Source organism: Venustampulla echinocandica (genome assembly GCF_003357145.1).
Source record: "Venustampulla echinocandica strain BP 5553 chromosome Unknown scaffold_10, whole genome shotgun sequence".
Lineage (NCBI taxonomy): Eukaryota > Fungi > Ascomycota > Leotiomycetes > Helotiales > Pleuroascaceae > Venustampulla > Venustampulla echinocandica.
Genome location: NW_022474215.1, coordinates 347095 through 361573, shown reverse-complemented (window position 1 = coordinate 361573; position 14479 = coordinate 347095). Strand labels below are relative to the sequence as shown.

Here is a 14479-nt window from a genome sequence, read left to right as displayed (position 1 = left end):
TGTATAGGACGTGTATCCTGGGATGGTGAAGGATGGATCGGAGAGTATATCGGTGAATTAAAATTACTCCGGAAACAGGTTTACATGTTCAAAATGCAGTTATTGGGAATAACAGATTGCATCCTGTACCAAACTGTCCTGGGAACCTCAACAATAGGAAGTATAGAGGGAGCTGGCGAAGCACTTGCGAAGCATCTTTTTGTGATGACTAAGCCAATCCATTTGGTGGATGTTGGCGCCAAGCCTCCTTCGGCTAGCCCCATTCCTCAGGTCTGATGTCTGATTCTCAGTTTCTCAAGGTTTGCATTTCCACATGGACAGCATATTCAGTTGAAGGGAATTCGTTACCGGCTCTCGGGTTTTCTATCGTGTTCCCCTCGAGTCTTGTGTTATCAGAGAGTCACGCATTTGCTCTCCAGAAATTCATTGTCCCCGGCTCTAGAAACGTTCCCCTTCGTCACACATTGCCCTCCCTCGCTACCCTCTGCGATCGCGACTCGCGCCAAACCGCGCAGGATATTTCGAAAGCCGAATACCATACAGAGAGACCGCCTAGCCCATGATGGCGTCCGTGAATGGTATCTTAGGTCCCCCATCGCACATGGAACCTGCCAACGACTCCATCACCCTCTCGGCAAAGAGGAAACGCGACGAGAGCGAAGGTGACCACCAGATAAATAGCGGTATCGCCTCGCAGACATCGCAGACATCACAACCAACAGGGGCATCAACCGAAGAGACCCAATCCCTCATTCGAGACTTAGTTGACGTCTTAAAATCGTAAGTAGCAGATCCTCACGAGTCCGAAGCCTTCTATGGCCCCCTCGCAATCCTAACATCGCCTCACTTCTGCGCCATCGACGACGATTGCTGATTGCAGGACTAGACATGATACCGTACCCTCCATCTTGACGCGGCCACTACCTGATCGCGCATCCTCATCTGAGCCTCAAGCTAAACGGCAGAAAGCCGAAGATGTCTCCGAAACCCAGAATACAATCGTGACGCGTGTGGCATCCAATACCTACAAGGACCTAGATGATGTCCTAGAAGACATTGATACCGCGGTATCTGATATCTTGGAGAAGTTGGAACTACCTAATGGCGCCGCGAGAAACCAATATATTCCTCCTGCAGGTCCGCAGGCCGAAATTGCTTTGAAGGCCTCTGCATTCAAACGACGAGCCCACGAACTTGTTAGAAGAGAGAAGGCATCCTCGGAACAGAATAACACCTCCAAACCGAGCGTTATCAACAATTCCAGCTATACCTCGAATAATAATGTCGGCGTCAACCCTTATACACAAATCAACGCGGGCTTGGGTGACAACAAGATGGTTCTCACTCTTTATGGCAACGCTCCAGGACCAAAACAGTTATTCTCCAGCTTCCAAATACCGACAGAAGTTGACGGCGAGAAAAATGCTGTCCAGCCCCTTCGAGAGGCCGGATTGCCCACAGGAATTTCCACGACCCAAATCATCCCCATAAAGTCATCGAGCCTTGTGGAAGGGAGTAAGCGGGTTACACTTGGCGACGTGTTTCCGACTCCTGCAAATGTCCCGGGGTTGCAGCCACCGAAGCCGTCGAAGAACGCAACTACTAGGTCATCCACAGTAGGCTGGTATCAACCAACTGCAGTAGATGCACTTCCGAAAACCGGAAGCTATTTCAAGGCGCCAATTTCTTGCGGTCAATGGTTAGATTATAGCCAGGTGACCTCGCCACAAGATTCCAAGAAAAGACATCGAGATAGGGCTATGAGCCTTGTAGGCGCGAAAGCTCCGTTGCCTGATGCAGAGCCTTTGGAGTCTACTGGCGCGAAGCTAGAGGCTCTTTTCCGAAGCGCGTATTCGAGCTTTGCTCCAACTAAAGATAATTCCGCAGCAGTTGCGCCCACTGGCGTGCTGGATCGCATATGGTGGCAGCAGGCTGGTGAGAGAAGCTTCGAGCGACTAGTAGAAAATACGAACAACTTGGATACAGCAACAACCCCAGGATTGGACACAAAGCATGAAGTTGAGGATGACGAGGAAATGAAGGAGTTCGAACAATTGGTTGAAACTTGGAATGGAGATATAGTCGATCCCAACCTTGCTCCCGTGGAGGCCAATGCTGAAAAATCTGTCGAGGAGAAGGACGTTGAGGAAGTTCTAGAGGGCATATCCGAGTTGCTGGAGACCTTGAATTCGTACCAACGAATTCGCAATATGACCTTGAACCCAGCGACACGCCCTGCAGGGCTCCTTTCTGCTCCAGATAGCTCAAGCCTTGGGACCCCGTCCAAGCCCAGCGAAGCAGAGCAGGCAACCTATGAGATTCTCAAATCACAGTTGGCGTTGATGATCTCGACCTTGCCACCGTATGCAGTGGCCAAACTAGACCCCGATCGATTGGCGGACCTAAGAATTAGCACTAAGATTGAGATCCGATTAGATGATTATAGAGGCGTTATGGAAGAGGATGAGGCAGCAGCAAAGGCAAGAGCAGCCGCTGCAGCGAGTACAACATCCTCATCCCGGGCCATACCGCCATCAGTTCATCGGAGCTCATCGGCATTGTACGGAAACCAGTATTCCAGCTCTAGACCTGCACCGACACTTCCTCACCAGTACTATGGAGCACAGACGCCTGCCAGAGCATCGCCAAACATGCAACGGCCGACGCCCACTGCCGCAGTCCCTTATCCAGCTCAGCGGGCAGCTTCTGCAGCACCTTATCGACCCAGTGCCTATGGAACGCCAACCTACGGCCACCAAGCTGCCCGCCCTGTTCCGCAACAGTATCAGCCTTCGAGTTCAGCACAGTACTTGCAGACTCCTGGTGCGCAATCCTATATGCGGCCCAATCAAGGTTATCAAGGTATACCTCAGGCTACACCACAGGCGTCGATAAATGGTCGATATGCATCTCAACCACCATATTCTCAGCAGCCCCAAAATGGTCATGATTATCGGTATGCCAATAGCTCCAATATTGCGCGTCAGAGTTCGCCGCAGAAACCACTGTATAGCCCTCAGCCCAGCGCACCTCAGCCTCGACCATCTTATTCGACCCCTACGCCCGGCATATCTCAAGACCGCCGGCCTTTTCTTCCCACCTCGATGATAAACGGGAGTGCTCAGCCAACGAATCAGGCACAGTATACGCCGCTTCCAGCAACATCTCTCACAAATTACAGCACCTTCATGACACAAGAACAACAATCAAGTATGATGGAACGTCAGCGGGCACAGCTAGCCGCGCAACAGCAGAGTGCCCAACAACAAGCAAGAAATGCAGCTCAGGCAGCTCTGGGGTCGCCATCCAAGACACCAGTGAATGGCAACAGTGCCGTTGCCGCGGGGTTGTGAGCCATAAAGATATAGAATAAGGGCTTAAATGGGGAGGGGAAATGGATAATTGGGCGTTGGTGTTGGCGTTGCAGCAGAAGTTTGGTTTGGGTGCTGGGGTTTACATTTGAACGGAACGTTGCGGTGGTATTGTTATTTCAGATTTCCTTCCTGCAACGGGCAATGGGAAATGCATGCATTCTGCACGGGTAGAGGCACCTGATAGATTTTCGCCCTACCGTTCTAGCATGGGATGTACATCAAAATGTATCTGTAAACTTAGAAAGCATTCAATTTGCAACATATTGTAATACGTCTGAAGCTGAACCTGGAGAACACTTGGGAAGCCTGTGTGAAGTTCTACCGTGCACGCGTATTTTTATACAGTCTTGTATCGGAATACGTCCGAGGGTAAATATCGGCGACGCCCTACGCTACGTCATTTGGGGGATTTCCAACGGTAGTTAGCGGAAACTCCCCAGGGAGGCTAGCATCCCGTGCGAGTACGTGTATGGGGGAGGGGCAGCTTATCCCCAAGTCAAAACAAAGAAGAACACACATCCACTTGCACTTATACTTCAACTTCCACTTTTTTATCCCCACGCGAATTGGCTCCTATTATATTCCGTTCTGCGTTTCAACCCATCAACCAAACCAACTGTTTATTACAATGACCACTCCAACGTTGATCGGTATGCCCGAGCCGCCGTCAAATCCCGATACACCAACAGAGGCACCGTAAGTCCCATTCCTTTCCTCCCAGTCCGTCGCTATATAGCAAAACATTTCCTAATTTTGCAAAAAGGGGTACACCCAATTCAACCACAACCTCCCTATCTGCGCTCTCCACCACAGCTATCAAAGACGGCCATCGCGGCACATCTTTCCCTCATAGCGGCGCCGGCCACCACCACACCACCTCAAGCAACACCCTTGAAGCCGAGCGCGCAGACAGAATCTCACGTCTCGCCGGCCTTGAGCGAGTGTCTGCTTCGCGACCCCAGAATCCGAATGCTGCTGCTGGCTCCAGCACAGGCGCAAGCCAACTCCCGGGATACTTTGATCAGAATGGCAATCCCGTCTACACAACCAGAATGTCAACAGTGGGATCAGCATCCGCAACTGGTTCGACTGGTGGACAGACTACTACATGGGCAAGCGGAAGCGCGAGAGCAGGCGATGATGAGGACCAAATGAGCATGGACACGAACGACCGCGACATGGAGAACGATCACTATTCTGCTTCTGCCGTTGACGAGGACATGGAGGGTGATGGTATGAGTGATGACACCAGCTTAGTTGGATTTGGTGAAGGTGCTGGGAGCACTGTTAGTGGCCCGATTTACAACAGGAGGGATGTGGCCTCTAGCCCTGCGGTAGGCAAGACTGGTCTCCCTAGTCATCTACAGAACCCGAATTCTGCAAGCGGACCAGGCACGCCGGGGAGCAGCTCGACTACCGCGACGGCTGAGCAGCAGAGGAGAGATGCGAGGATGATTGATGGACTGGCTGATGATACGAGTGGATATGTTGATACTGCTGCGCGTGGCGGACGCGGGGTCCCTAGTCGGGGCTCAGGTACGGGCGCTGAGGTTGCTGAGGGGATTGTTAAGGACCGGTTAGATGACGGCGAAGGGAGAAAGAAAGCCGGGCTTGGGACTCCGGACGATCCTGCGAATTTGGGAAAGTTTTACTTCGAGGAGAAAAAGTAGCCTGGGCTGATGAGAAATTGGAGGCTGGATTTGGTTGGATTTGTATGTGGCTGGCGTTTTGTTCTTGGGCATAGGGAGGATTATAGGACTATGATACCATGTGGAGAGTGCAGGCTCTTCAATGAAAGAAAAACAGCCTTCGAAGATGGAAGAAGGGTATAGAGTTGGTTACCTCTTGTTGTTCAATGGATAGTCTCCTTTATAGACTCCTAGGAGGTTTATGAGGTGGCGATGGCTTCCTTTTTGTGGATTTGTGAGATTTATGCTTCTGTCATTTGCGGCTACACAACAGCTAAGTTCCGTTATATAGCCGGCCTCAAAATACCTACTCAATGGCTCATTTGCAACTTTCTTTTACTTCCCTAGATTTATTTTGTTCCTCCTTGGTTTTGGAGTAGGGTTTAAGTTTGTTTTGAGAGTCCTAGATAACGCATTGCCAACCTTAGTTTCAATTACGCAGGAAGGCTATACTATTAAACCATAATAGACTTTACCGTTTAGCGACTACGGGTCCGTTGTTCTGTACGCACCGACAATCATAACGAAAACATGCACCGCATTTTGGAGAGGTTAAAAGCTATGTCCACAGATAATTATAGATACTGCCAGCCTCTGGCAGCCGATAATATGCAGCAGAAAGGGAACGCAGGATATCAGCATAACCCGGCCATGTTATCCATCCGCCCAATATCGTCGAGATATTATACAGTCCACCATCCATACCCCGCCCATTACCGCCAGCATTTCTTCGTATCAAGCATTATCGCGTACGCCCCCAACCCCCACCAGCCCATCACAAATTTTCTGTGGCAAAGGAAACCACCCAATAGATATACCAAGGAGAGATGATGGCCTATTCGTAATACCACGGCTCATCAAAAACGTGATATTGGTGACCCCTGACTCCCTCTCCCCGGAACATCTGAGGGAAGCGCCTGCCCTCGGGAACCTGGTCTTCACTGATATGTTTATTCCTCACTGCCGCATCCTCGGGCTCCTTCTCGCCAACTAGGAATTTGCCTACTTGAATCTCCGTATCGGTAATAGTGGACCGTGAGACTCGCGCATATCCAGTTCTCTTGAGGCCTTTGTAGAGAATGTATTCGCACCATCTATCCCAGTCGTCGGCCGGGTCGATGTCATGCATCCCGCTCGTCTCAGACACGTATGTGTTGTAGTTCCCCTCGCCCGGGTTGGTGACTAGGTATGAGAGGAGGATTGCTGGGCGGGGGGTGGCGCCCATGAGTTTAGAAAGGTATTCGGATTGTAGCCTGCGATCCTCCGGATCTTCTTCTTGACCCGAATGGAAGACGAATACATCAATCATCTCGCCATATACGTCGAGGGTCGCCTCAATCGCTGGCGCTAACTCGCCTACTGGGGAAGGTAGGAGGTGATGCGTCGAGTTGACGATTGGGAACTTGGATAGTAGCGCGGCGCCCCAGGTATGCTTATTTGGTCCTGGTCCGTAATCGACATACATTCCCAAATCCTCAGCGAGAAACTGTGTTGTGTCACGGTTACCCATGATGATGCGCTGTAAATCCGATTCTAGGAGACCGATGACATCGATTTCAAGCTCTTTAATAATGTCTCTCATTCGGCGCTCTGAGGACCACATGTCATTGTCGAGAGAGAAATGGATAGTCCAAATACCCGCAGTGAGAATTTTATCATCCTTGTGATATGGGACATAATCGTATGTTGGGAATCGGAGGTAGGCAATAGCGACTGCGAGAAGCTGAAGCACACCAAGAACGTAGATGTAGTAGGAGCGCTGTCTTCTGCCATTGAGATATGTGTTGACGCGTTTGCGCTGTGCGACAGCGGAAGGCGAAGCAGCTGCAAATACACCACAACCGATGAGGAGCATCATGGATATCATGACCCAGTCGGTACGTTCTCTGACGAGAGGGCCACCGGGTACGAAAGCGTAGGCCACCACCCACACATGGAACAGCGCCATGAAGTTGTAGACCAGGTATCCGAAACCAAACGAGGTAGCAGGGCTCTTCTTGGCTGCGGAGCTGATGAGTGGAATTGAGACAGCCATTAAATATGCAGCCAGAATGAGAGCGCCATAAAATCCTCTCCAATTGCTTGATGTGGTGAGAAGAGCAGCGCCGATGCAGCCGACGCCATAAAGAGTCCAACTGCGAGCTAGGCTTTCCTGGAAAAGTCCTACTATAAGGCCTATTGCCATCGCAAATATCGTGAGAGCTCCATGAGGTGCTGAAATTGGCCCACGAATTGGGTAACCTTCCCAGACCCAGAGAATCATTGTACTAGAGTCTGATAACAGGGAGTGCAGGGCGAAAAAGAGACCGCCGATTCCTAACCCAGCCAGAACTGATCGTTCATTCTTCTGTCCCTGAATTGCCAGCTCGTTCCTAGCAATTGGGGTCTTTCTCGTGGAGCGGAGGACAGCCAGTACTGCAAGAATAAAACCAAGACCGTTGTACCCTCCGTTCTCCGCATGCGAGACTGCCCAAACGGGGTTGCTAGTTCTGCAGGCAAATTTTATCACACTCGATGCGACAAGCCCGATTGTCCATGCCGAAATCCTTGACTCCAGGCGTACTGGCTGGCTTGCTTCCGAGTACCAAGTTGCAGCCCACGACAAGCACGACATAAAAACGCCGAACCCAACAGCAAATAGCCGTAAGACTGGATTGTGAGCCTGGTATGCAAACAGTCCGGCAAGTCCCATGAAATGGAAAAGTCGAAGGTTTCTGACCACCAACAATCGCACGGATCGAATGCCGAGTAGGAATGGTGAGATTGTTGTCATGATGAAGACCTCATAACCCGAAATACCCATGTGCCATAATGGAAAATCTGTCCACGTTAACCATGTACGCTCATGACATATCGAGGCACTTACACCACACAACGATACCCAACGAAGTCAGTGTCGACCAAAACGCGAACTATGCATTGTCAGTTTTGAATTGCATCGAGACGGGGGGCGCAGTATACCCCATTGTAAATATCGGCTATGGCATCGATAGCTTCACTCCACGAGAACGCCTGGCCAAAGACTTGGTCAATCGGTTTGCCCTTCCTGGTAAACGGTCAGCAAGTAAGCCCCTGCTAAAGCGAAATTGATCACATACTCTTTTTCAAGAACTGCGTCGGCCACCATCTTGCTGTTTCTACGGAATCAAGATTCTCAGACAAGTTCACATAATGTATTGTCGTTGGACATGAATATATACAAGAGCTACTTCGGAAGCCAATGGACGTACCCCTTACTCGACCCTTTCACGTCTTTGACTATCAATTCGAAAGTTGTAAAATCGAGAGCCGTCACAGCATCAAAAGCCACGTCAAATAAGATCAAGGACCATTCAAAGAAAGCATAAGTAGTGTAGGCTGAGTCAATTTAGTTTTTGAAAAAGTGAGGGGCCAAGGTGAATCCTACCTCCTGCGACTTTATGGACCTTGTGTTGGATGAAGAAATAGATCAAGGGGAGCAGAGTACCGAAAAAGGCTCCCGCAAGATATTTCCGATACTTCACTGCCTGCGGGTTATTCGGGCTCAAGGCGAGGCAGCCAAGAGTCCAAGGCACTGTTGCTACCAAATATGATATCATGAAAATATCATGCCAATCGTGGTTATCCGTCGATGTAACATATGTCCAGCCGCCGCACGTAAGACTTCTGAACACGCCCATAATCGCGACGAATTTGGGAAGCATCGAGTTCGGTCGGGCAGTGAGCAGGTACCATAGGCCTACCAGAGCAAAACGAGGGCCTGCAATACCATTAGCTCCTAAGCCTCAGCAATGGCATCCATATATCTCAGCGCGTACCCGAGGTGATAGCTATGAATATCATAAAGAATGAACGCTCAGGATATCGGTCCCCAATGGTGGCCGAGACCGACGGGAACCATTCGTCGGGGTACCCATAGTATTCGTTCTCGACGATCTTGTGGTAATGGAGGGAAATGCCCACAATCAAGGCACTGAAAAAAGCAGCTATTCACGTTATCAGCAGCTCGAAACGTCCCCCAAGGGCGGCGCATGTCAACATACTGTAGGCAAACGCGGTATGGGTCCAGGATACCCATTTACCTGAGATGGCAAGCACCACATCGCCATCTTTGAACTTCGGCGCCATTGTGAGCCAGGAGGATGTTCACATGAAAAAGAATGACTTCCGGGGCTTCCGGGGGGATGAACGAGGAATTAAATGGGCGAGCGACGGACTTTATGAAGGTGAATGTTTTAATAACCGTTATGGGGCGCCGAGGCGCGAGACCTTTACCAAGCCAGGGATGGGCCCATGTCAGTCAGATTGGCCGTGTAAGGGCGGATTCTGCGCCGCACGCCGCATTGGCGGCCTGGGCGGTGGAGGGGCGGTGGACAGGGGCAGAATCCTAACGTCAGAAAATAATTTCGAGAACTTGTTGCTTGGCTCTTGGGCAACGAGAACATCGATAATACCGGCATCACAATCACAATCACAATCACAACCATAATCACAGCCAGATCCAACACATTAGTAGCGCCGAGCTCAGCCTGCCATGGCCGGTGCCAGTGATAAAGCCCGGTTCTATCTAGAGCAGGCCGTTCCCCAATTACAGGAATTCAAGGAGAAGAAAATATTCACAGAAGTAGGTGCATGCATAGAGAAACCAGAGAATACGGATTCTTTTCGCTTAGTTTAGAAGTGCCCACGGGAAAGCATCCAATTCTAACCTAAGCTAGGATGAGATACGGACACTGGTCAAGAAACGATCCGACTTCGAGCATAGAGTCCTAGAAAGAGGCTCACAGGCCGTGGACTACGCCCGGTATGCCGCGTGGGAGATCAGCCTGGAACATCTCCGTCAGAAGCGATGCAAACGGTTACGAATTAAGGGGAATCTGACGCACTCGGGCCAAGCGCGCATATTCAATATATTTGATCGAGCGACGAAGAAACACCCGGGAGACACTGCATTGTGGATGTCATATCTCGAATACACCCGCCAAGCAAAGGCACGGAAGAAGTTCAAGATGGTCTTGACTGCCGCGATCAGGCTGCACCCTACCAAGCCCGAGTTGTGGCTCTATGCTGCACGCTGGGCATTGGAGTCGGAGGCGGATATGAACGAGGCCAGGAGCTACATGCAGAGAGGGACACGGTTTTGCACGAGGAGTAAGGATTTGTGGATTGAATACGCCAAATTGGAGATGATATATCTCGCAAAAATTGCCATACGGAGGAAGATATTAGGGCTCGATATTGAAGAGTCGACAACTGACGAGGGGCCTGGTTTCGATACCTCAGCCGACATGATTGCAATCCCCGAATTCAAGCCCAACACGCTTCAGCCTAGCATGATTGAAGGCGTGAAGGTAGATTCAGAGGCTGTGAAAGATCCCATGACGACCCCCGCTCTCAATGGCGCCATCCCTCTAGCCATTTTCGATGCGGCGCGCAAGCAACAATTCTTCTGTCCATCTGCGGCCGAGGACTTCTTCGATATGTTTGCCGCTTTTACGCAGGTGAAATGCCTATCGAAGATACTCCAACACGTTCTCGATGCTATATCAGAATCAGACCCCACGGATGCATCCACTTGCAATTGCTATGTGAGGCAACCGGTCGTCGGCATCGACCCCTTATCTCCAGAATTTCCTGCCGCCCTTGGAACTGCGTTGGACAGACTTAATGAATCGATTCACAAAACAAAGGACAAGGCTGAATTCACCAAGAAAACGAAGGCCTGGATTGAAGCGATACTCCAGTTGGACGAATTAGACCCCGACATCCAGACAGTGTTAAGACATACCATACGGAAGCTGGATAGTTGATAAATAAAAATTCATCCCTTGGAACTCATGCTTATGCGATCCTGAGCTTCTATTAACTTTCTGATTTGCGACTTGAATTTGTGAGATTTTGTGGTACAATATAATTCCCAAGCCGTTGTTTGGGAAAAAAATGAAAACGCAATGCAAATAAAGCACATACTCTTGAGCTTCGTTTTTCACCTATTCCCGAGCCGCAAAGCGACTCGGTTAGAGGCGCAGAATATTTAAACGGAGACTACAGAAGATTGAGTAATGCCTCTATCGCTATTTTACCTCTTCACAGAGGAAATTTGCAGCTACCACAAGACCATCTTTCTCGGTGGCCACAAGAATAGGAGCCTACCATAAGATCAACCCAGGACCCCTGCAAGCATCTACATTTGCAGGGATAGTTTCAGACTCCGCATAAACTTTAGTCGGCGCCGCTTCTTTTCCGCCCCCTTCCTGTTTTGTTATCTACAGGAGATTATTCTGTTTCTTTAGTCCTGATTCGAAATAACTGCCAGAGTTATAATTGGTAATTAAGAGAGTATTTCTGTCTTTGCCGATGGTCCACGGGCAGAAGCTGTCCAGATGTGAGCCGTGAACTAATGTCATATTGCCACAGATTCGTTCCCAACTGGAACATAGGCTCCTACAAACGTTTTTTCTGTCTTGTTTGAATTTTCTTGTTCGCTATTAGATCATTTCGGCTTTGGTAGACTTATTAAGCTTCGTTAGTTAAGAGAACAGTGCTATTTCAGCAAAACCGACTGCTTATGCACTCCGTTTGCTCAGCAAATCTGCAGAAACCCTGTTCAATAACTGTTCAGTATATCAGAGTTTTCTGGTAAAAACAAAGCCCAACCCGATATGTTATAAGAACACGTCCCCTTTCAGCGTCTTACCATTTCTCCTAAGCTTCTTCTCAATCGCCAAAAGCATCTCTCAAGCCGTAGAAACCATCAAATCACTTGCATTACTACGACTTGCAATCAACTCAACAATACTATGAATAACCAAAATGTTAGCAAAAAGATAACTAATTGGGCGTTCAACCGGTTAGTAGGGGTATTTGCCCCCAAAGGCCGGTTCCCTGAACCGCTTCAGGAAGATTGGGTAGTGGTTGGAGATCCCAAGACGACCAACTGTACTGATGGTGACTGGGTAGTGGAGGAAGAACCTCCCGACGAGATCATCTCAACGTGCGATGAGCCACAGAGGTCCGATACTAAAGTCACGCGTAGCCGGCAGCCTAAGCATAGTCCGAAGACTAGGATGACTAAGAGAGCCAAGTCCATAGCTGCACTTCTCCAGCGAGCCGAAGATAAATTCCTCAAGAGACGTCTCTCGGTAATTAAGGAGGAAGAAATATGACATGAGCTGTTAAGCAGACCTCGGATGACGAGTACCAAGATCTAGCTATACCAGAAATTTGCATAGAGGTCTCAGGGATAGAGGAATGATAGGTTCCAGGTCTAGCAGCAGATCCTACAAACATGTATAGCCTCACAGTCCTGTCAGTAGATAATCTTAGGCAATAATGAGAATATTCGCAAAAATGCTAAATCTCTAAATTTCTATACCTGTAATCATCGCTGAATTATTGACAAAAACATAGATAATTCAAATGAGTAATATTTATCACAAGTGCTAACGATACTCGTTGACTAGGCAGGCTCGTCTCCAAGTCGGCTACCGTCCGTTCCTGGCTGGAGTGGCTTGGCTTCCGCAATGTCGCCTTATATGGACTCCTGGGTCGAGATAAACAATGGCTATTATGCTGCTCCGTCAAGTGGCATCGAGAATGTGAGAAGTCCCATATTGGGAGTAGATCGGAAGGAGGCTATGTTTTGCTTATGACGCATTGGGTGAAGCTTCGGCCAGTAAGTCAAAACGTTTATACCCAACGTACAGCAGAACGTAATTCCATTAAAAAACTAAGGTAAGCATTTATCGTGCCGCCAACACAAATTCTATCTACAGGGTCGACTGTCTACTCATCTTCTATACATAGTGAACTCTAGAACTATGAATGTAAGGTATAATATTAGTAGCATTCCACCAATCCACCGCCTTGATCCCAAGAGCACAATCAGGAGAAACAGCGCAGATGATGCCCAAGTAACAAGCAGCTCGAACGGTATTAGAGAGTCTGCAAGCTCTTTCTGATTCCCAGCCACGAGCGTAATCCCAAGACACAAGGTGAGAAGGAATATATTACTTCCCGCTGTACTTGCAACAACGATACCGCCATGTCCCCGAGTACCACTGATGACAGCAACGAATTTTTCAGGTAATGTAGTAGCAAATGACAAGACTGTAACGCCGAGGACTGTGCCAGATAGGTCGAATGCATCAGCGATCGAAGCTGCGCTGTGTGAAAGAACATAGCCTGATAGTGACAGTGCTATGAAGCCGAGGATGAGCTGGGCAATATGATATATAAGAGTATGTTTCCAACCGTGTGCAGAACGCTCTCTACTAGCGTTGTTAGGAAGAAGAGGTGTTATTTCAGCCGGAGGATGGTCGTGCTGTACCTCTGCGCTGTTGCCCTCATTGCTCCCATCATCGTCGCTGTCGTCGCTATCCGAGTCTTCTGGTACAGACAACACGCCCTTGTAAATCACATAGCTAACCGAAACCAGATATAAAGCAAATACTCCAATGAAAATGCCTCCGGCGAGCCTACCCAAATTTTTCGTCAGAGCGACAACTGTAAAATTCGATGTAACGAGAAAGAGTAAGACTGTGTATATTTTCGCGCTTCGATCAAATGCTATTCGGCCCGGATGAAAGACGAGACCCAGGGAGAATGCTCCTAGAATGTTTGAGATTGAGGAGCCGATGATATTGCCTAGTGCGAGCGGGGAGCGGCCTTGGAGAATGGATGCTACAACGACAGCAAGCTATATTAATCAGTATAACTCAGTATCTGCGCTATGGTATGAAAGCACACCTCTTCCCATTCTGCACCTGCTGTGAGCAAGGCTACCAATGTCTGTGAGACTCCAAGTTGACGCGCGACGATAGCAGTATGGTCGATGAAACGATCAGCACCGTATTCGAGGAGAAATAGACCAGCTGTGAATGCGGCGGCGTCATAGCAGATGCTATCCCAATTCATGTTTTCGCAGACATATGTCTATCTCTTAGGGTTATACATTGCGATGGCTAAAGTCTTCTATTCGTCGTTGGTCAAGCTAAAGTATGAACGTCAAAGAGCGAATGAATATTTTGATATGACAGGCAAGTAAGATAAACTTAGCAGCGGATTGACTCGGGAGATCAGTCGTGGGAATTGAATTGACGAGCGATTACGTCAGCCACTGTTCTGAACAGCCACAAGCTTGGCAAATGATTAAATAAGTTACGTCGTATAAGTAGCCACAAGGCTCATGACGATTTCTAGTATAGTAGCGAGGCCCTAAAGCTCGGGTAAGACCTTTTATAAGTATCGGGTGTGATAAGAGCTCGATGGTGGAGGTGTGATGAAGGAATTCTGTTGCGCCATAAACGGAGACTTTCCGCAAATCAGGCGTGATGATGCGAACGTGATTTTCTGGTGGGAGGGGTTCAGAGCGTTCAGGGGTGGCCACGGAACACGACTTATACAAAGCTATAGGAGATGTCGATGTGTGCACAGAGT

At 49.0% G+C, this 14479-nt stretch overlaps 6 protein-coding genes across 6 annotated transcripts; 4 read left to right on the top strand and 2 right to left on the bottom strand.

Annotated features, from left to right (window-relative positions):
* Positions 1-562: 562 nt before the first annotated feature.
* On the top strand, positions 563-3353 carry BP5553_09271 (Uncharacterized protein; the record flags this gene model as incomplete). The annotated part of the gene is made up of 2 exons (XM_032017894.1): positions 563-780; positions 887-3353. 2 exons carry the CDS (start codon positions 563-565, stop codon positions 3351-3353), a joined length of 2685 nt encoding a protein of 894 aa, XP_031865801.1.
* Positions 3354-4002: 649 nt separating this feature from the next.
* BP5553_09270 (Uncharacterized protein) lies at positions 4003-5044 on the top strand (the record flags this gene model as incomplete). The annotated part of the gene is made up of 2 exons (XM_032017893.1): positions 4003-4070; positions 4138-5044. 2 exons carry the CDS (start codon positions 4003-4005, stop codon positions 5042-5044), a joined length of 975 nt encoding a protein of 324 aa, XP_031865800.1.
* Positions 5045-5897: 853 nt separating this feature from the next.
* BP5553_09269 (uncharacterized protein) lies at positions 5898-9169 on the bottom strand (the record flags this gene model as incomplete). Its single annotated transcript, XM_032017892.1, has 8 exons — positions 5898-7882; positions 7929-7974; positions 8024-8108; positions 8161-8199; positions 8293-8419; positions 8469-8801; positions 8860-9027; positions 9085-9169. 8 exons carry the CDS (start codon positions 9167-9169, stop codon positions 5898-5900), a joined length of 2868 nt encoding a protein of 955 aa, XP_031865799.1.
* Positions 9170-9575: 406 nt separating this feature from the next.
* BP5553_09268 (Uncharacterized protein) lies at positions 9576-10851 on the top strand (the record flags this gene model as incomplete). Its single annotated transcript, XM_032017891.1, has 2 exons — positions 9576-9665; positions 9760-10851. 2 exons carry the CDS (start codon positions 9576-9578, stop codon positions 10849-10851), a joined length of 1182 nt encoding a protein of 393 aa, XP_031865798.1.
* A 990-nt stretch (positions 10852-11841) lies between these two features.
* BP5553_09267 (uncharacterized protein) lies at positions 11842-12693 on the top strand (the record flags this gene model as incomplete). The annotated part of the gene is made up of 2 exons (XM_032017890.1): positions 11842-12183; positions 12505-12693. 2 exons carry the CDS (start codon positions 11842-11844, stop codon positions 12691-12693), a joined length of 531 nt encoding a protein of 176 aa, XP_031865797.1.
* A 137-nt stretch (positions 12694-12830) lies between these two features.
* Positions 12831-13957, bottom strand: BP5553_09266 (Uncharacterized protein; the record flags this gene model as incomplete). The annotated part of the gene is made up of 2 exons (XM_032017889.1): positions 12831-13739; positions 13790-13957. The coding sequence occupies 2 exons, from the start codon at positions 13955-13957 to the stop codon at positions 12831-12833; spliced, it is 1077 nt and encodes a 358-aa protein (XP_031865796.1).
* Positions 13958-14479: the final 522 nt, after the last annotated feature.